The 22417-nt window shown below is 39.3% G+C and overlaps 1 protein-coding gene across 1 annotated transcript in view; it reads right to left on the bottom strand.

Moving 5' to 3' along the window:
* The window catches only part of pik3c2b (phosphatidylinositol-4-phosphate 3-kinase, catalytic subunit type 2 beta), a 168403-nt gene that overhangs the window by 95109 nt on the left and 50877 nt on the right, over positions 1–22417 (bottom strand). The window contains exons 6-11 of the mRNA XM_072278776.1: positions 17626–17737; positions 16245–16324; positions 15922–15985; positions 14100–14246; positions 10820–10853; positions 7446–7638 (exon numbers count right to left, since the gene is read on the bottom strand). Of these exons, the coding sequence (XP_072134877.1) occupies positions 7446–7638; positions 10820–10853; positions 14100–14246; positions 15922–15985; positions 16245–16324; positions 17626–17737 (630 nt within the window). The remainder of the gene's footprint in view (positions 1–7445; positions 7639–10819; positions 10854–14099; positions 14247–15921; positions 15986–16244; positions 16325–17625; positions 17738–22417) is intronic.

Genomic DNA, 22417 nt, shown 5'->3' with positions numbered 1-22417 from the left:
GTTAAATCACTGTGTGTGTGTGTGTGTGTGTGTGTGTGTGTGTGTGTGTGTGTGTGTGTGTGTGTGTATACATACACACACACACATATATATCTTTATCAGGGTTATTTATTTCGCAGAGTGGGGCTACTGATAGTGAAAGCATGTTTTGGTAGTTATGAAGCAAACCAAGGATTATTCATAATGTTACTAACATCCAAACTTGTGTTTTTATGTGGATGTTATGAACCAGGAACCATCTTTAATCAAACAACAGTACAGATTTTTTTTGCTCCAACACAACTTTGAAGTAAGGTGATAATGGAGAGAATCTGTCAGTTCTACTGGGCAATTATGACTCACAAGGTAAATTCATTCTAGCTTTGACTTCTTTTTAAAGATACTGAGCGGGTGTTTTGCCATGATGGTAGGCGTGCAGGATGAACAAAAATAATTGTTAACCAACTTTCCAGCATATCAGACCAACATACTGTGGCAATTTTAACATCTGAGTGACTGTCCCAATAAAGATGGTCCACAAATTCATATAACTTATTTATATAATGGCATTTATAGGGACTATCCCAAGGAGCTTCAAAGGAACATAATCAAATAAATCTTGACATTTAACATTCTTTTTGCTCTCTAAGGCTCCCTAGTCATGCAAAATCATTTAGCACCAACACTGAATTCCAGTTAAAGAAATTCTCGAAATGCGGGCAATGCAAAACCTTCGAATGCCAGTTTTAAAGAGTGGTTTGATGAAATAAGAGTAATCCTTGATTTCTAAGGCAGAAAGAGCTATTGAATTCTACATATTTATTGCAAAATGGTGCAACAAATTGCTTCTGAAATTATACCTTTTTTTAAAAATAGTTGTCAATTCATGTTGAGGAAAAGAAAGTGCAGGAGCAGTTGCTGCCCCTCCCTTCCTCCTCAAAACCATAGCTCGAGGGTGTGGGAGTCAGCAAGAGGCAGAAGGACATCTGTCCATTCAAGATGCCTGCACAGAAAACACTTCTCAGCACAGACCAAGCATGTGACAGGTGCCTGGCGACGAGTAGAGGGGCGGATTACATCTGGGGACAAAGGCCAAAGGGCAAACAGAGTTTCCCAGGGTACATCATTTATCAGAGCCAATCGTCAATCAGCATATATTAGAGCAACACAATAGTAGAGGTCCCAAGGGGCACTGCAGTTCTATCAGCCTTTTCTGTCAGTCGGGGCCTTGGAAAAAGAAAGGGAGGGGGGAGAGAAAACACTGTGGGAAGTTTCCCAAGATTCGAACAAACCCCTTCGGCTACTCCAAAGCAAAGTGGCAGGTCAACATGCATTGGTTGATACCTTTACCCTTTAGACTGAGCCATGCTGTCTCCCATTTGTTAAGAGGGGATAAATAAAAAAAACAGCAAGAAGATCTATTGTTCACATTGCAGCTCCAGCCACAGGCCAGTGCAGAGGATTAACCCTTTCACCAGCCAACTGTGATTACACAGATGCTCACAGGATCACATGGACTTCTGCTTTGGACAGTTCACCTTGTGTCTGTGATTTGATTCTTTTTATTTGACGGTGTCACTAAGCACCTACTGGGCACCATCTGCTCTCCCAGGATTTCACACCCAGAATATTATGTGGATGGCATTCGTTAGTGATTGAACTGAATGCCTTTAGTTTGGTGTCTCCCTTTCTCCCTGAAAGGCATTGATCTTGCAGTTTCAGATTCCCAGGAGCCATGCTGCAGCGACTGATTTGTGTGATCGCAGGTCTTGTAGGAGAAAGGAGGCTGAACGAACGTGAAATACAGCTTATCCAAACCTGATGCTTTTTCCTCCCCATCTGATGCAAGATGCAAGCCTCAGCCAAGGAAAACATTCCCCCGCCCCTCAGTAGTACTGCTGGACATTGAACAGGAGATCAGACTGAATCTCTTTTGCTATTTCACAACTGTCTACTATCTTCGATCTGCTTAAAGCTTAAAATGCCCATCAACTGCAGTTTTGGTGGGGCCATGGGGCGCCACTGTAGTGTAGCGGTCAGTGCAACGCTTTACATCACCTCAGATCACTGTTTTAGGTTCAAAGGCCTTTGTGCATTCTCCCACAACGGTGTGGGTGCCCTCTGAGTTCTCCAGTCTCCTCCCACATTCCAAAGACGTACGGTTAGGTTTAGCGAGTTGTGGGCTTACTACGTTGACGCCGGAAGTGAGCTAACACTTGTGGGCTGCCCAGCACAATCCTCGCTGATTTAATTTGACACAACAATGCGTTTCACTGTACTTTTCGATGCACGTGTGACAAATAAAGCTAATCTCTTCGCCAGCTCCCACATCCAGTGCATATTATGTGTCGTACAGAATGCCAATGTGTCAAGATCCTCTCCAGAATCACTTCCATGAACTTCTGAGGAGCTTCGTTGTGGGAGGTACTAACTCTCACATCAGACATCCACGAGACTTCGGGTGGACAAAAAAAAATCTCCAGACAGTATTTCAAAGAAGAGCTGGGGTGCTGCTTTCCTCAGTGGTCTGGGCAAGGTTTTCTCTACTTAACGAGCATTTAAATATATTTTGTGATACTATTATATTGCTTTAATGGGAGCTTGCTGGGCAAGCATCATTTCCCGCATTTCCTGCACTGACCCTAATACTGTAAAGTGCTTAGGGAACACTACAAGGTTGTCAAAGCCATAAAGGAAAGCAAGTTTCCTTGCATATTTCCTCTTTCTACCACAGTCTTTCAAGTCCTGCTTCAATGTTATACTTCCTTTCAATCGTACTTGAAGGGCTAAGTATAAAATCAATGGCAGCTCTCCAATGCCACAGTAAGGGAGCATTGCCACACTGCCGGAGCAGACTTTCACAGAAAAGAGAAGAAAACACTAATTTCAGTCTTGTGTGGAATTGAATCCAAGGGCGAACACAATTGTAAGCTGACTGTGCAGATCAGCTGGAATGCAATCATTATGTACTTCAGGTGAATCTGTGGGGGAACTTCTGAAAGTAGTGAGAGTGTGGATTGATCTGTCAAGAGAGGTGGTAGACTGTAAAATTTAAAAAAGTTTGGATAAGTGCTGGACGTCCTTTTATTCTTAGAATGTGCCCTCTGTAACATTCAAAAGCATTTGGATGAGAGGGATATGGAGGACTCTGGTCTGGATGCAGGTAGATGGACTAGACAGAACTCCAGGTCGACACAGACTAGATATGCAAAAGGACCTGGTTCTGTGCTGTGGTGCTCTATGACTCTAAAACACCATCACTTCTCTAGCTTCCCCACCATCACCACCCAACTACTGTTTCAGTATGAGAATATCTTTAAGAGAATGAATTGTACGTGGAAAAAGTGGCTAGGTTATTTCTGTCCACGATTTTTCAGCCTGCAAATGGTTTAACTGACAGCAAAAAGGTTTTACTGATGAATTCATTTTTATTATTCACTGCTGCCATGTCAGGTTTCTTAGTAGTACCCTCAACAATTACAGCTTGTTTTTATATAACCTCTAAAAGTGTTAAAGGTCCCAAAATAGTTCATGGGACAAAAATCTGACAGCCTCCTAAGCTGATATTAGAAAAGATGACCAAATGACTGGTCAAACAGGTAAATCTTAAGCACGCTCTTCAGAGAGCACTGTGAAGTAGAAGTGTGGTCAGGAGTAGTAAGGGAACCCTAGCAGCAGAAGCCAAGATAATAGGTGATAAAAATTAGTAACACCTTAAGACGTAGGAGCAGAATTAGGCCATTCAGCCCATCATGTCTGCTCTGCCATTCCATCATGATGGATTTATTATCCGTCTCAAACCCATTCTCCTGCCTTCTCCCCGTAACCTTTAATGCCCTGACTAATCAAGAACCCATCAACCTCCGCTTTAAATATACTTAATGACTTGGCCTCAACAGCCAACTGCGACAATGAATTTGACAGATTCACTACCCTTTGGCTGTGGAAATTCCTCCTCATCTCTGTTTTGAATGGACGTCCTTCTATTCCGAGAATGTGCCCCCTAGTCCAAGTCTCACCCACTCTAAGAGAAATCCTCTCTACTCTGTCTAGGCATTTATATTTGACAGTTTTCAATGAGTTCTCCCTTCATTCTTCTAAACCCCAGCAAGTACAGGCCCAGAACTATCAAGTGCAACTCATACATTAACCCTTTCATTCCCAGAATCTTTCTCTTGAACCACCTCTGGACCCTCTTCAAAGCCAGCACATGCTTTCTTAGATAAGGGGCACAAATCTGCTCTCAATACTCCACGTGCGGTCTGACTAAGGAGCTCTAAAGCCTTCGCTTGACATCCTTGCTCTTGTATTCCAGACCTCTTGAGATGAAGGCTAACACTGCACTTTCCTTCTTTACAACCGACTTAACCTGCAAGTTAACCTTTAGGGAATCCCACACGAGGACACCCACTGTAGCTCTGATTTTCTCCCATTTAGAAAATAGTCTACACCTTTATTCTTTCTACCAAAGTGCATGACCATGCTCTTCCTTGCACTGTACTCCACCCGTCACTTCTTTGCCCATTCTCAAAACCTGTCTAAGTCCTTCTGCCGTCTCCCAGCTTCCTAAACACTACCTGTCCCTCCACCTCTTTGTATCATCTGCATTCTTGGCCACAAAGCCATCAATTCCATCTTTCTAATCCTTAGCCGACCCTCGTGGAATACCACTAGTCACCAGCAGCCAACCAGAAAAGGGCAAAAGAGCAGAATTAAGGGATTAGAGATTTCTGAAAGCTGAAGGAAAATGGAATGAGAAATGCTGAAGCAGATTTCCAATAGGTTTAAGTTTGTCTTTATAATGAACATGAAATAAGCACTCACATTACGTGTGAAGGCAGGAAGCACAGTTTGGACATATAACCACAAATTCAAGTTAGTTCATTTTCTAGAGCATCCCACTCATGATCTCCGCTTCTAATTTAACTTCAGGCATACTTTCATCAAAGCTTTCGCCAGCTTGCTGAGTGCACATCAATGCTGCTTAGATGTAGCATGAGGAACTATGACAGGCTGACCATCAACTGAATAGCTTTTACCTGAATTTCATGCAGAGGTCAAGCACCAACCCTGTTGGGCACTATCAAAATTGATTGGCCCAATTAATTAAGATGACTTTGGAGTCAAGCTCCTGGTGTTGGCAGTGTTGAAACTTGGGCAGTGATGTTCTGATTCTGTTACTGAATTAATAATAGACCACTGAATTATAATCATACCATGGCAGTTTGTGAAATTAAAAGCTGGCTAAAAAATAAACCAGGAAATAAATAACTAGTACCAGTAAAATTAACCCTGAGATTGCTGGAGTACCATAAACAACCCACTGTTCTTTTGCCATCACTACCCACATACAATTCCCTTCCTTTTCCGAAGCATTGACCTTCAACTTTCTTTGGAAGTGCTTATTTATAAAAAGATTAGATGTTCATGAAGGAGGCATTATTTTCAAGTCAGTTTCCTGTCACCTCTTCACTCATCTCAAATAAAAACTAATCCATTATCTAGGGTTCTATCATTTGTTTAATAGCATTGATGGAGATCGTTCAACACAGTGAACCCAAACTGGATGTCCAGGAAATAGTAACCACTTGTTAGCACAACCCAGTACCACCTTTTCTCATAAATTTTTCTCTTCCCCGCCCATCTGTCCCACAATCTCTTTGACTTCCTATCATCAGGTGGGAGGCACCGCAGTACAAGTATAAGAACTGTTAGGCTGGGTAACAGCTTCATCTCCCAGGCTGTGAGAATTCTGAACACTCTGCTACCACTCAGTACACATTATTTATGATGACACTGTAGGCAGCACTATACTGTTGTATATTTAACTACATGTCACTTTATGTCAACTTATACATCTACAGGATATTTTTTTATCTGTTAGTATTATTGTGTTATATTACTTTATGCGCTGTATGTGATACATATACTGTGTTTTACACTGTGGTCCCAGAGGAACATTGTTTCATTTAGCTGTATACATGCTATGGCTGAATGACAATAAAACTGAACTTGAAAACCTTTTATGGCAGGGGTTCCCAACTAGGGGTTCAATACCAGGGATCCCTTGCTTTATGGCATTGGACCATGGCATCAAAACGGTTGGGAACCCTGGTTTATGGATTCGATTTCTATCATTGTGCTAAAAATTCCCTGCATAATAAACTTAGTTTTTTTTCTTAAGACTTGGAATTTTTGTCTTTATCTTTTAAATTTGCGTTGAAGTGTTTATCATTTCATATATATGGCCAAGTGGAAATTATTTCTCAATCTGCTTCTGTCAAAGCACCTCAAGCTTCGTTGTTCAAATGGAAACTGAAAGTGTCTCTAGTCAATCCTAACAACCAAAGCCCTTCATTCACAATAAGTCACTCCTGCCTACTCGACATGATTTTAACACTCGTGGTAAAGTAGGATATACAAACTGGATTCAAATTTTTTTCTGCATTCTTCTGTGTGAGATGCAATGAATATTTTGTTATTTTCCAGGATACGGAAATTAATATCAAGGCCAATATTCATTGCTGCCAAACTCTAACCAGCCTTGTACTAAGTGACTTGTTGAGCCATTCAAGAGCCTGGAGTCCATATCAGCCAGATTGGGCAAGAATTACAGATACCCTTCATGAAGGAGGACATTAATAAACAGTTGGGCTTTACAACATTCCAGTAGTTCTATGCTCATCACTTGCTGACACCAGCTTTTCATTCCAGAGGACTTAATTAAATCCCCCAGATGCCATGATCGTCTTTAGATTAAGCAGCTTGGACCTAAATTCTTCAGCTTAGAAGAATTAAAGGTACTATCTATGAAGCATGTAAAGGTCTAGAATTTGACAGGCTAGATCACTATGCTTCTAGATCCAGCAGTCAGTCTCAAAATGAGAGATCAGCCATTTAGGACATATTTGAAAAATTAATTTCTTCACTCAAAAGGATGGTAGGCCTTGGAATTTTCTACCCAAGAGGTCTGTGATGGCTCAGACTATGAGCAGGACTATGAGCATATGTACAAGACAGGGTTCATGGATGCTTAGATATTGAGGGAATCAAAAAGTATTGCAGTAATAATTCATTTCCTTCTAAATTCCAGATTATTAACTAATTTTAACTGAAGCAATGGTATTTAACTTTAGGTCCCTTTTGTTAATAAAGACTGCAGGGTTCCAACTCAGTCCAATAATTCCACAGTTGCACTATCACCAGTCCTGTCAGCAGAACTAAAGGATGTTTTTGAACAAGGCACCATACAAATGCAACCATTTTTGTTAGTTTCTTCATTTTCAACTTAGCAGGCTCATATTTTACTGACAAACTCCTTCCTCCTCAAAAACAAGAAAGCAGTCTGTTAATCCACTATGGAAAGCCAAAGGCACATCTCCCATCCCCAATAGAAATAATCAACATTTTCCCCCAGAGTAATGCTAGTCAAACAGGGTGAAGACAGTACTTATAGGATCAATTACCTAGCTGCCCATGTGATAGGAATCCTATGAGCTGCATAGATGGTGAAAGTAAGAGGACTATCAACGAGGCGTGCACTCTGTGTCTGAGTATCCTTCCGACTTGGAGCCACTGGCTGGAAATCTGCATTAAAGCTGTTACAGTAGAGCTCCACCAGGTCCAAGATGGCAGCTGTTAAAGACTCTCCAATTATCGCTGTAATGAGAGAAATAGACAGTAAGGAATCTGGCTCCATTATCACATTTTTGAACATCATATGCCATTTTTCTGCTAGATGGAAGGGTTCCTTTAATGGCTCATTTGACTTGTTCTGGATTTTGACCCCCTTCACCTTAATGCAGTGGAGAATTCCCAGTAATAAGCCGTAATAATGACTCCTCCTTATTTACTCCCTGATTTTACTCACTGGCTGTTGAATTTTTACACAACCCTTCTTCTGCAATAGGAAAGAATGGGTTAAGTGTACCTTCCAGCAATTACATAGGCTCTAGATGAAGCCATTAGATTCAGTTGAGTCATTATTTCAGAGTGGCCTGAGCAGTGTCTTCACTAGCAACACCACACATAGGCTGTGGAAGAAGACTCACAGGACTTAATTTTCCGAAGTAGTCCTGCATGCAGGGTGTTATGAGGAAAACCCAACTTATACCCACCCACTCTGTATGCATACAGGACGAATGATTACTTGAGTAAGATGCTACAAGGTAACTGATGTCCCAGGAAATATTCGGAACAGCAAGAGTGTTTTTCAGGTGACAACAATGTCTCAAAAAGGTGGCATTCATCATTAAGGACCTCCATCACCTAGGGCATGTCCTCTTCTCATTGCTACCATCAGGGAAGAGGTACAGAAGCCTGAAAGCGCATATTCAATGATTCAGGAACAGTTTCTTCTCCTCTACCTTCAGATTTCTGAATGGACATTGAACCCACGAACATGACCTCACTGGCTTTTTTCCCCATTTTTCATTACTTATTTAATTAAACTTTATATACAAATTATTGTTAAAGTGTGAGTGTGTATATATATTACACACACACACTTTTACTATAATTTACAATTTTTATTATGTATTGCAATGTACTGCTGCGACTAAAAGATAAAGACTAAAACTTGAGTGTGATTTTATGGGAAAAACAATTTCAGCAATTTCAACTTCTAGAGGTGATACATTGAAAGAGAAAATTAAATGTATTCCCAATTAGCCCCAGGGAACTCTCTCACACAGTAAAGCAAACCGGTGGGTTGTGAAATATACCCTTTGAGTAATCAGAAGCAGAAAACCTGGAGGCATTGTCTGAATGCAAAACTGAAAGGCTTGCCTTGGCTTGTCTGATTTAGAGAGATTAGGCCTTAAAATTACTGACAATAATCATGACCCAAGCAAGATTAGCCTTCCTACGAGATGAGGGAAGTTGTAAACCTGTCCCTCTACAGAAGAAAGTTCCACTGGTGCCAACAGACACCTCAGTGCGTCTGCAAAGGGCACTAGATCAGGGATGACATGGTAGGGTAGTGGTTAACACGACACTATTACAGCGCCAGCGATCACCATTTAATTGCTGCCACCTGTAAGGAGCTTGTACGTCCTCCCCGTGACCACGTGGTTTTCCTTTGGGTGCTTCAGTTTCCCCCCCCACGTTGCAAAGACGCACGAGTTAGGGTTAGCAAGCTGTAGGCATGCTATGTTGGCACTGGAGGTGTGGCCGCACTTGTGGGCTGCCCAGCACAACCCTTGCTAATTTGATTTGATACAAATGACACACTTCACTGTATGTTTTGAAGTACATATGACAAATAAAGCTGGTTTTAAAAATCTTTCTTAATCATCCAATGAGATCGTTGCAACTAAGCTTACTCTATTGTTTAATAAAACTAGGAAATTCTGGAAACACTCAACATCTACAGAAAGAGTACTAGTTAAAAATTTTTGAGATCCTTCCTCAGAACTGGATTTTCTTCCATTTTTCAATGTTTCAATGTACATGTGGCAAATAGAGCTAATCCTTTATCTTTAACATTCATTGTGGAAGGAGTGTTGGTGAAAGTGTTAGCATTCAGTGACATTGTGGGCCAAAAGGCCTGTACTGTAATGTAATATTCTGTGTCCTTTGACAGTCTAGAGTGCAGTGAACCTCCATCATTTACAGATATGTGGCCTGGACAACAACCACATCTTAACAGTTTCGCCTAGAGCCCAGGTTAAATTGAAAAAATGCTTTTAACCCATTCATTCCTATGGCAAAAGAAGGACTGTGTAAAAACCCAACAGCCTATCCAGTAAAAAGCAGGAAGGAATTAAAGCAGGGGTATCAACCTTTTTTATGCCATGGACCAATAACTTTAAACAAAGGGTCCATGGACCCTAGAATTAAGGAACAATCATTCTATCGTTGCAAAGCTGGACAAGTTTGCCAAATTGTATACAACTTGTGCTTCTACAGGTGGCTAAACAAAACTGGTAGAGGAAGTCTTCTTCAATTTTTTTCTTTGGTGTGAATTCCAGAAACAAAGCTGATTATTTAATCCTTTCCTGAATTCAATCATTTCCTTCCAGCAGCTTCAACGGGAAGCTCAGTGCACAAAAGGTATTCTCTCAGTTCGCTTTCCAATGGTGAGCATTAAGAACTTTAAGTATGCGAACAACTCCAGTGGTAGCTGTACATGGTTGTGCAAGCCCGAAAATCCCAGGTAAAGATCTACATCGGTGCTAAATGAGCTGGAGTGTGACTAAAGGCCCTGACGCAGTGCATGATCCTTCATGAAGAGTCACGAGCTGGAAAATGCACGTGTTTGTAAAGTGAGGATTACTTGACATTTCCACATGATGTCTTCAACAGCTCAGCAACATTGTATGCCGCAGACAAAGAATGAGAGATTAGACTAGTTTGCTAATGCCCATGGATTTGTATCCTAATGATGGTTAAAGGAAGAAATCTGTGGAAGTTTGAGGCATTCGTGAAATTAACTGAAAAAAATTATAGAAAATAATCTTTAGTTAAGCATAATACAATAAAACCAAGGGACAATGGAATTGATATGTATGAAGTGCCTATTCACTCTAGGATTAAGGCTGACACTAGAAATGAAGGTTTATTTTTCAAACGTCTGGCACCCAATAAGCAATATTCACCACTCTGCTCAGAGAAGGCGTGTGAAGCAAGAGCTGGGAACAACATTAGGATATTTTCTGAAGTTACAACAATATAACCATAATGCTTCAAAACATGAACAATCCCTCGGGAGAGAACAGAAACCAATGCAGAATGAGGTAATTAAATCCATTCTACGGCTCTGTTATTTCCTTCTCTTGATGGACCACACTCACAGCAACAACCATCACATGCCAAGCTAATGAAATGCCTAATCACATACCTCGATTCTCTTTTCTTGCCAGCATGCTAGGATCCTGCAGAAATATGAAAGGATACTGATTAGTTAGGCAGCTTGCAGGACACATCATACCTTTGCCTTCAACCTTTTTCTACCAAATGATTCTTTCCAATTCCAGAACAAAGCAGATAGTTTGAAGAACACCATACACAATTACTAAATGACACAAAAGTGTTTTCATTAGAAAATACTCCTGATTTCCAGTGAAGTGAGTGAAAAACTTGCATTTCCTTCGTTCCATTTCACAACATCAGGATATTCCAATGGAACTTAAGGCCAATGTTGAAGTGTAGTCAGTGGTGCTTATTTAGGAAGTGTCACCTCTATCATGTACACATGTAGATGTCATAAATAGCAATGATCAGAAAATCTACTTTAGGTACAGAGAGACAGACAGACAGACAGACTTTGGCCAGCCATTCAATAGAATTTCCATGAACTTGCTTGAAATAGTGCCATGGGATCTGTTACACAGTTAGCTCCTAATACAAATCAGATGGAGGGGAAATGTTTCCCAATAGTTGGAATAAGAAATGGTAAGGACGAGCTGTTTTACTACAATGTTACATGTTAATAAGTCATTTTATTAGTTGGGACAGTCCTGTGCCTTGTTGGAGGACTTCAAAGGAAAGTCACATGGTTGATCCTTGGAGTCAAGTGTCACAATTTTTCTTTAGGGAAATGAAAAGATTCAAAAACTATCTAACAGATTTATACAAGTAAATAGATATAGTGGATTCTGGTTAATTAGGCCATTGGTTAATAAGGGCAGCCACTTAATTGGGACAACTCTTAAAGAACAAAAGCTAATCAATAAAATTGCTGGAATTCTTTCTGTTCATTTGGGACACATGCCACTTCATTGGGGCAGGAAGCTGTTAGCAAACAATTTCTAACTAGCATCAGTTGAGAGCGCTTCTGTGGCTGTTATACTCTACACGCTGCTTAGAGCAAAATTTTTAAATAGCATCAGTTGCATGTTGTTTTGTGTTCAATATGCAGTGATTTTGTCACAGACCGTTGGTGAGAATGAAGCAGTAAGACAATTCAAGTCTGTTTTGCTCACTGTGGTTTCGTGCATTCAGGCTTAGAAATGCCAGAAATGGCCACGAATGAAAATGAAATAATTTCACTACTTCAACAAGTTAAATACAGTATTACGAAGAATTTGAAGGTATTGACAATCATATTGAATGTTATAATAGAAATGAAGATTTGGAGGATGCAATTGTCAAAAGCATTGTATGAAGGCAGTCTATTATCTGCACTAGTGTCCATGTTGATTTTGTTCATTTACAGTCAATCAAAAGTGTTCATGATTTCTTGAAGTCTATTATTAGAAATCCAAATGAAAATGAGAATGTCAAAGTCCTGAGATACTCATGAAGGACAGTTATGGTAAATGTCACAAATGAAGAGGAAATGGTCAAAAAAAACAGCTTTGAACAATAGGAATACAAGGGTCCAATGTCAAAGCACATTTATTTTTTTAGTTAAGGAGAATCTTGTGGATGCTTCTCTAACTAAAATACAGGTGTCTATGTCACATTCAGAGTTATACAGCACCGAAGCAGACTTCTCGGCCCAACTTGTCCATGCTGACCAAGATGTCTGAGCTAGTTCCATTGGTCTACATTTGGTTCAAATCCTATAAATGTTTTCTCTCCATGAACCTGTGTAATTATCTTTGAAACACTATAAGTATATCCACCTTTACAGCTTTCTCTAGGAGTTCATTTCATATACCTACCACCCTTTATTTCCGCAACACGAGGAAATCTGCAGATGCTGGAATTTCAAACAACACACATAAAAGTTGCTGGTGAATGCAGCAGGCCAGGCAGCATCTCAAGGAAGAGGTACAGTTGACGTTTCGGGCCGAGACCCTTCGTTAGGACTAACAGAAAGAACAGCTAGTACTAGCAACTTTTATGTGTGTTGACCCTTTATTTCCCCTCAGATCCTATAAAACATTTCCTCGCACACTACACTCTCTGGCATTGCTGGCTAAGCACATGGTAGAACTTCCTGAGGGACACCACCAATTTACCAATCACAAAAATTGTGATGGGAGATAGTTGGGACAAAATAGATTCCAAGTCAACCCCTTCGGTCCTCAAACACTAATGTTGTGTGTTAGTGGATTGGAAGTGTGATGACACTTCCAGTGATTAAAATATAGAGTGTTTTTAAAAAACAACAGCTGAGAATATGAGTTAAAGTGTGAATCATGAAAAATATGAAGGGGATTCCTTCATTATTAAATATATTCATAACCTAATCTGGGTGCAAAACTGGTCATCAGGTGGTAAGGTGAGTTCAAGAGCATCACTTTACCACCAAGTTTCAAAGTAGACAAAAGGGATCAAAGTCCAATTTGTTGACTGGCTGTAAAAGTTTGAGGTGACGTGTGTTTTATCTTCAGTCTATGGCAGGTGGTAAGTGAACAATATTTCAAACTACACATGACTCATCAAGAATAATGACACCAAATGTGAGAAGACTGACTTGTGCAATCTTACTCTGAACATGAACAACAGGTATAGATACAAAAACAAAACTGAGAGAAATTAAATTTGGGTAAGAGTCTTGAAAAACATGTTACAGTAAACAGGGTGTCAACTGCAGCTTAGTGGCAATGGATCAAAGGTTGTTGGTTCTACTTCCATTCCAGGGACTCGTCACATAATCCAGCAAAGCAGTGTGCAGGAGGAAGGGAATGCCACTATGGAATTTAGTACTTCTTGGACAAGACAGAGTCTGTACTCTTCCAAGGATGCAAAACATTTTTTAATGCTAATCTTGAGAGATCACTTCAATATCCCCCTCTGCAATGTCCTAAACAATACCTTTTGTCCTTAATCAACAATCACTTATAAAATAGATTAATTGGCACCTCACTCAAGACACCATGGACAAACTTATCTTATAGTTTAATGGATAAGGATGACTATATTTGAAAGTGCTTCATTAGCTGTAAAAGATTGAAAGGTCATCTGTCAACAGCCGGAAAGTACACAGCTCAGACTGACATGAGACAGAAACAAAATATGCTATGTGTCACCTCTTTCTAACTAATCAGTACAGAAGTGGTCATCCAGAAATAGAAACACAAGATTAAAAATAGAAAGAGGAAGAGACTTTTAAGTTTCGGCAAGAGACATTTACACAATCATTGCATTTATTTAAAAATAATAATATACCGATGACAGCAACAGAAACACTTGGGAGATTGGAAGGAAATGGAAGTGGGTTTCCGCACCTTCTGTATCCTAGGATGCAGCCGTGAGGGGCAGGGTGGCAATTGGTTCAAAGCATTGGTTATCTCCTGGGTTTCAATTAACGCAAGCGCGTTGCAAATTGCCATCACAGACTGGACCACTCTCTCAGCTTTTGGTGAATGATCAGCCTGCAAATAATAAATATACTTCAGATAAACAAAAGAATACCCAGACTCTTTTCTGCTCAGTAATTGAACATAGCATGCATAATAGTTTACTGGGATTGCTGCTTTCACAGGGATCAAATATTGTAAAGGAGTAATCTTTTCCATCTTAAATTTTATGGATGGGGATCCACTTACTACCAGAGGTCATCTGCCACATCAACTCCAGTCCAAAATTTGGCTGAGACATGCTTCAACAATAACCTCTCACTCGGTGCCAACAAAATCAAATGTGTGATTATTGACCACAGGAGAAGGAAACCAAAGGCTCGTGAGTCAGTCCTCATGGGGGGAATTGGAGGCAGAGAGGCTCACGAGCTTTAAATCTATTAATGTTGACATAGTGTTGACAGAGGATTTGTCTTTGGAGCAGCACAAATCTACATATTAATTTGTTGGAATTAAACTCTGCCCACAAAACTGAGAATGAGCTGATTGCACTGTTGTGAAGGCTCTTAAATTGTGCAGTTTGTTTTAGGTAGTAGAATACTAACTTCGTTCGTTATGTGCTGTGTCAGTAGACATGGGTGATCATAGTCCTTCCATGACCATGACTGTTCTTGGCAAATTTTTCTACAGAAATGGTTTGTCATTGCCTTCTTCTGGGCAGTGTCTTTATAAGATGGGTGACCCCAGTCATTATCAACACTTCAGAGATTGTCTGCCTGGCATCAGTGGTCACATAACCAAGACTTGCAATGTGCACCAGTTGCTTATACGACCTCCTGCCATGGCTTCATGTGACCCTGATTGGGAAGCTAAGCAGGTGCTACACCTTGCCCAAGGGTGACCTGCAGGCTAGCAGAGGGAAGGAGCACCTTACACCTTCTTTGGCAGAGACGTATTTCTACCCCACCACCCGAGATACCAACTAATAGGCACAATTTTGAAAAATTTACAGTGAAAATAATTAATGTTATTTCAGCTCTGTACGCTTTATGAATGATTTTTAGATTTGGGTAAATAATTTGAACCTATTTTCACTTGTACCCATTACCAGTCTTTAATATCCCAAGCAATACTATTTTTTGTGTAAATGGTCACATTTGCAACTTTAAATGCATTTTGAATGAAATGTTCTGATTGAACTGAATTTTGAAATTCAGTCCCTACACAGTAACTGCTAGTAATGACTATTGAGAAACCTGGATCTTTGTCTCAATCAGTGCAAGGCCTGGCCTCATTCTGTTGCTGGTCCCTCTTCCTGACAACACTCAATACCAAACACAAAATCTCACAAAGTGGTCAGTCCTGGAGGTACCCAAGGTTTAAAGACCCTGAAGGGACAAGTTATTTTATGGAAAAAGTAAAAGAAAATTTAGGGGAACAGAATTATCATATATATAGCTCTTCACAATGTTGACTGAGAGCAGAATTAGAATTAGGGTTAATGTCATCACAGGCATATGTCTTGAAAATTGCTGTTTTGCAGGAGACGTACAAATGAAAAGAATAATAAAACTATAAATTACAATTATATATAAAATTTAAATTAAATAAGTAGTGCTAAAAGAGAAAAAGATAGTCAGGTACTGTACATGAATTCATGTTACAGGTGAATGAGCTGTCCAAGGCTGCATCAACCCAAGGCATCAGATAAAAAGACTTCAAAGCATTATTTTGTTGCCACATTACGTACCTCCGCCATCAGAAAGCTATCCACCTCGTTTTGGTAGGTGTTGAAGAGAAGGGTAAGAGCTTGCCTGCATGAATTACAAGAAAAAAGTTACAAAACAAACAATAACAATCTTTCATTGTTAAACTGAGGTGGACAGCTTACTATATATGTGTAAACAGGAGAAGAGATATTTGGTAGCTACTAGTCACTTATACAGGTGACATACTCCCGTATAATATATTCTCTCCATTACATTCATACATGGAGAGAAACTGATAAAACATCAATCATTATCAATCTCAAGTAACAGTGTTGAAACAAACACTGACGGACCACTTTCTCACCTGGTTATGGTTTGTTTTAAGGGTCTCTCTTGTAAGTGTATGTAATGATTAAGAGTCGATGGGCTTTTGTCATCACTGGCCTGTGAAAACAAAGTAACTAAAATAGGTCAGTCTATACTTCTCATCCCTTGGTAGGAGTGAGAAAATAAAGATGGAGGTACACCATAATAAAAAAGTGTAGACAGAAAAACAGAGTACAAAACTGAGCAAGCAAAACAAACTGTTTTATTATCCTGATTGAAAATTTAAAAAAAACAGGAAATCTTAAATAAAAGTAGCAGGTCAAGCTGAGATAAAAAGATAAAAAAGGAAAAAGGGCTAAAGTTTCAGGTCAAAGACCCATCCACAGAATTGAACTGTTAACTCAGGTTCCTTTCCACAGATGCTGCCTGACCTGATAAGTGTTTCCAGCATTTAATCCTCTTACTTTCTTAACCTGCAGAATAAATACCTAGCATGATTCCCTGACATGAAACTAGTCACTATATCCTTACCACCACAACTCTGTCATGACATCCAGCAAGAAAACCGGGATACATATTGCTCCACTATCGCCAAATCATCTAGAAATTAAAATCTATTTCATTCACTTTAAGTTGCAAGTTTAAATCAGCTTATTTGCTTAGGAACCAGCTCGCTGGACACTGTGTAATGAGACAATTGCCATGTTGAGGGTCACCTGCATATTACTAAATTAGGTCCACTAACTCAAAAATTTTCTATCCATGATACCTGCTATTTTACAGCACTCTAAAAATGTCAATTCTCCAGTAATCACAAACCAGTCAAGATGTGCCTTGGTGCAACCCGAGAGGAAAATTATCAGGGCACAAATAACTAAATTCAAATTAGTATTACTTATGCAAAAATTAGAGATCGAGAGGACTATTTGATTGGGAGAGGTACGGAGGCAAGATATCATCCACTAAAATCTCAAGAAGAGCATGTAAGGAGAATTTATGTCATCATCTGATTCAAGATTGGCTAATGCCATTTCCAGTACATAAAGTGTAAAGGAGAACAAAATATTTGTTACTCCAGATCCAACACAGCACAAAAAGCACGATGAGATAAAGAACACAATAAATATAAATATACAAGATAGCATATGCACATAGATTGATTTTATCATAAAGTGACACTAGGTGCCAGAGTGGCTGTACAAAATGCGATCAATTCAAATTCAAAGTAGCACTAATGTAAAAAAATCACAAATGAAAACAGGATGTTGCAGTCAAATCTCTTCCTTCTCAGTCTGGTGAATAACCAGGTATTACAGATAAGCAAGCACTTGTGCAATTCAATTCTTCAGCTTCTACCACTGGTGATTTTAAGATAAATATTTTGAAGGAATCAGAACAAAAAACTTTTAATTACTTACAACGCGCATCAAGTCCTTGCAAACGGCTTTGAGCTCCATCAAGTAAAGCTTGATGTCCACATCAAACTTGCGGCAAAACTGAATGTATTTGTGGCTCCCGATTGTGTGTTTACTAGAAAAGAATTGATTCAGTCACAATCCAAAGTAAAAACTATTTCCTTTCTTAGCAAATTTGGAAAAGAGACAAGTGCAAATATAGCTATAATATCAATATTTCAACTATTGATAACTATCACCCTTTAACTTACTAAAATAAATCCAATGTCCGTTGTATAAAAATTAAAATAACCGAAATCTCCACCATTGATACCAGTCTTGCTCAGTGTTCATGACTCAGCCTAAGATATACAGACCGTCAGAAAATCATATAACACATCAGTAAGCAATTCAGTTCAATGGGTCAGTGCATGCACCTTCAGAGCTAGCAATCAGTTTCAATCTCCCACTTCCACCATAGCTCTGTATATTTAAAGAGGAGGTTGATAGGTTCATGATTAGTAAGAGCATCAAAGGTTAGGGGCGAAGGCAGGAGAATGGGATTGACAGGGATAATAATTTAGCCATGATTGAATGGAGGAGCAGACTAGATGGACTGAATGGCCTAATTCCATTCCCAGGTCTTACGGTCTTTCTAATATTTGTCTACATCTAACTGGTTTTAGAAATATGTTATAAAATAGCTCTTACATCAATTTGGTAAAACAGCTTTCCTTCTATCATGATTCTAATACGGTTATTTTAAAATCAATAAAATTGTCAGTATCTGATAATAAAACAGATTTCATTTACTTGAGTGCCAGCTGCATTCAACCCAGACCCATTAAGTAAAGGATGATCTGTGACTAGTTACAAGTCTTAATTGGCACATAGTTAGCCACCTGCACCCAGGGTCCTAAAGTCTTTCTGTCTACTTTTACTCACAGAGCTCGGAGCACAAATGAAAAGCTGACTATATAGTATATTGCATCCTAAATACCATCATGGTACCATTGAATTTCCGGGCCACCATTTCTCCTCATCTGCAAGTCTACCGGATGGTTTGTGTCATGATAAATAAAATTGTCCCAGGGCAAGGCTGCATTAAGCTTTTGTGATCTGCAAGCCAAGGTCTCAAAACAAATATCCCTTTCCCTTATTTTGTCTTCAATCCACACACATACTTTCCTGAATATTAGTCACAAACACCACATTTAGTGCAATCAGTCCATTAAATGGTCAAAAAGTTAATTCACTTCTACTAGGTTAAATATTTGGAAATTATTTTCCATTGAAAATATACCACAGGATAGCAATGACCAGTCCTGAAGGAGCATCTCAGCCCGAAATGGTAACTGTTTATCCATTTCCATGGATGCTGCCTGACCTGCTGAGCTCCTCCAGCGTTTTGTGAGAGTTGCTTCAGATTTACAGCATCTGCAGACTTTCTCATGTTTACCCAATAATGTTATTCTTTGGAAGACAGATCATTGTTATGCATTTTATTTGTTATTTTTTCATGAAATATTCTGAGACTGTATCTGCTGTGTAGCACTAAAACCCCTTCAGACACTTCATGATAAAAACCAACAGCCGGCTAAAGAACAGGACATTAGCAGAAATGGCCATAACTTCAGACAGAGCTATATTTTATCAAGTGTCTTCAAGGAACGTTGGAAGGAAGACGCTGTAAAGGTTTAGGGAAGAAACTCCTCACAGGACTTCAACAAACCAAGGCAAAGTCACAATGATAGCAGTGATGGTGGTTAAAAAAGGTGGATATGTATCCAGAATTTGAGAATTACAGTTCTCAGGGTGATGGTGAAATGGGAGGTGGGGGGGGGGGGTGAAATTGTAGGACAAAGGGATAAACAGGGGCCGAGGCGAAGAATCAGAATGCAAGAATTTAAAATTCAAGCCACTGGTGTACCGGGAGTCAATATAAATGAGAGGTTGGGTCAGTTTGACATGGTCGTTTATTTCCCTTCCAAACAGGCAGAGTTACAGATGAGTTTAAGCTAATTTAATGTGTTAGAAGGGAGATATACCAGAGTATTTGGCTGACAAGGATCAATTAAAATCTTCTTTAATCAGGGATATGAGGAAGAAGGTTTCAATCTCCAAAGGATGACACATTTGGATGGTAGACAACTGTAAGGTGTGAATAAAATTCAAAGAACCACATAAGATTACAGTACCTAAAGAAGCCAGTTGTGTACCATTATGGACCCCAGGCCAAAAAACAACATGGATTAATCCCTCTTCCCAGTTCCACTGGTCTTAGTTCTGCAGCTCTACTATCAGAGCACTTTTAAAAAATATGATTGATGATCATTTCAGCCTCCACCAAATTTTCAGACACTAAATTCCAGTCATACACACTCTCTGACAGAGAACTGTATCACACCCACGTTCTAACTGACAGCTCCACAAGCATTATATGTCACTATTCCAATGGCTGAAAATGTAAGCAGCACAAGGTTGTTTCTTCAAATTTATATAAAGCAATACAGATATATATCATTAAAAAACATGCTTGGATTTTCAATTGGCATTTGACAGTAAAAGGCAATTATCCTATGAGTCATGCATATACAGTTACAGCTAAGGAAGGCCGAGAAACTGTGTGACTACCATAAGCAGGTGTTCACATCTAATTACCAACCACTTTAATGAGTTTGAACCCAAATGCCAGCTGAGACTGGGCAGGCAAGTTGAAGAAACTCGAGAAACATTAGGTCAAAGGACTGAGCTAGTAAATCAGACATCAATCTTAGAACAACAGCTTATTGCCTGGATACCAGGGATGATGTCATGGCACCCAGATTACAGGAAAAACAGCTTTAAAAAATCTTCAGCCACTCTCATTAGCTAATGCAATATGTTTTTTTAAATGAATGAGTCTTCATGGAAACACCAGCTTTACTTTTTTTTAAGTCTTAATTTTACTGCAACAAAATTTTAATCAATTAAAAGTCATTAAAAACACAAAACACATGATTCCCAAATTAAGGAACCTAATAAACAATGATTCTCCACCGACACAGATTAATACATTTGATTAATTCAATTAATTTGTTTATGAATTATCTTTCTCTGAAAATGTAAAATGCTGATCCAATTTTGTTTAGCATCATGCACTTTTGCCTTCCAAAATATCATTTTGCAATAACATCAGCAACACCAGTACAAAAGTAACACAATATATGACAAAACAGGCATGATTTCTAAGAACTACATAAATACATTGCTTTAATTAGTATCAGAATCAAAATCGGGTTTAGTATCATTGGCATACAGTATGTCATGAAATTTGTCTTTGTGACAAGAGTACAATACATAATACTAGAAAAAATGTGAATTACATTATATCTATATTATTAGTTAAATTTAATAAGTCATGCAAAAATAAAAATGTATGAGGTAATGTTCATGGGTTCAATGTCTAATTAGTATTAATCATCTTGACTAAACCAGTAGCAAGCAAAATAATCTAATGTGGGTTTGTTGAACCTAAAGGAATACTGTGCTCAAAAAAACATTTGGAACTTGAAGCATCCAGGATTACAGATGAGATTTCACAGAGCAACAACATTCAATAGATGATAGCTTTAACATCACCTCAAGGAATAGTTCTCAGAACAGACAGGAAGGAACTCCTCCAGTTATAACTTCCGTAAATATCAGACACTCTGCTGGTTCATAGCTGTTGTATCACATTCAGAAATAGATAAAAGGATCCTTGGCAAACAATTCATCGAATGGTATCACCCTGATTCTGCACAACCTTCAGGAGCGCAGTGCTTCGATTCAAATTGGTAGATTTACAAAGCATTATAAAGGATTGAGTTCGTAACCTGATCTGGATTTTTTTTAAAAAAGGATAGATCATACCTGATTAATTGAACTTTGCAAAGGAATTGCCTGCTGTTAAGAAAAGAATGGAGCTTGCATATAGGTTTTGGGCTTTTGTTCTGACAAGATGCTGTGCAAAAGGAAGTATAAATAACAGCACATGTTGAAGGAAGCATAGCTGCACCAGAGGAACGGAAGGACTGAGGGAAAGGATACTTTTCTTTGGGCTGACATTACAAGTGTTGTGGTTCCACACTGGGGTCTACTTCCTTGCTGCAATGATTTGAAAACTTTTATTGCGGCAATAAAGATAAAGAGAGAGATGACTGCTGAGTTGCAAGGCTTCAGAGAAAGATTTATTCTTGACTATTTGCTTTATTCTCACACTGAATCATCATCTCCTTTCCAGGAGTATTCATTACAAACTTCATGCCGTGGTTGTGCCCTGGAAACAAGTTCAGTCCTGGCCCCGAGTGCTCATGCTCTTCCCCATGACCATGGGAGCTCACACCCCCTCCCAACCCCGGTTTGGTTTCCTTCCACATTCCAGGTAAGTGGTGTTTAGGGTTGCCAACTGTTCCGTATTAGCCGGGACATCCCGTATATTGGGCTAAATTGGTTTGTCCCATACGGTACCGCCCTTGTCTTGTATTTCCCCCGCTAAGGTACAGCGTTCCTATGAAACCGTTCGTAAGCCGAAATGGCATAAAGCGAAGAAGCAATTACCATTAATTTGCAGTATATGGGAAAAATTTTTGAGTGTTCCCAGACCCAAAAAATAACTTACCAAATCATATCAAATAATACATAAAACCTAAAACAACACACTAACATATAGTAAAAGCAGAATCGGGAAGATTAAGTCAAAACCGATTTTGTAGGGGGGAAAAATCGGCACAAACATGCATGCATGTCATGCATGCGCACGCAAGTGCCCGCGCAAGGCTTCATGGTCATGGTA

Source organism: Mobula birostris, chromosome 14 (genome assembly GCF_030028105.1).
Source record: "Mobula birostris isolate sMobBir1 chromosome 14, sMobBir1.hap1, whole genome shotgun sequence".
NCBI classification, from domain to species: domain Eukaryota; kingdom Metazoa; phylum Chordata; class Chondrichthyes; order Myliobatiformes; family Myliobatidae; genus Mobula; species Mobula birostris.
Note: the sequence above shows the minus strand (reverse complement) of the source record. Positions and strands in the feature narration are given on the sequence as shown.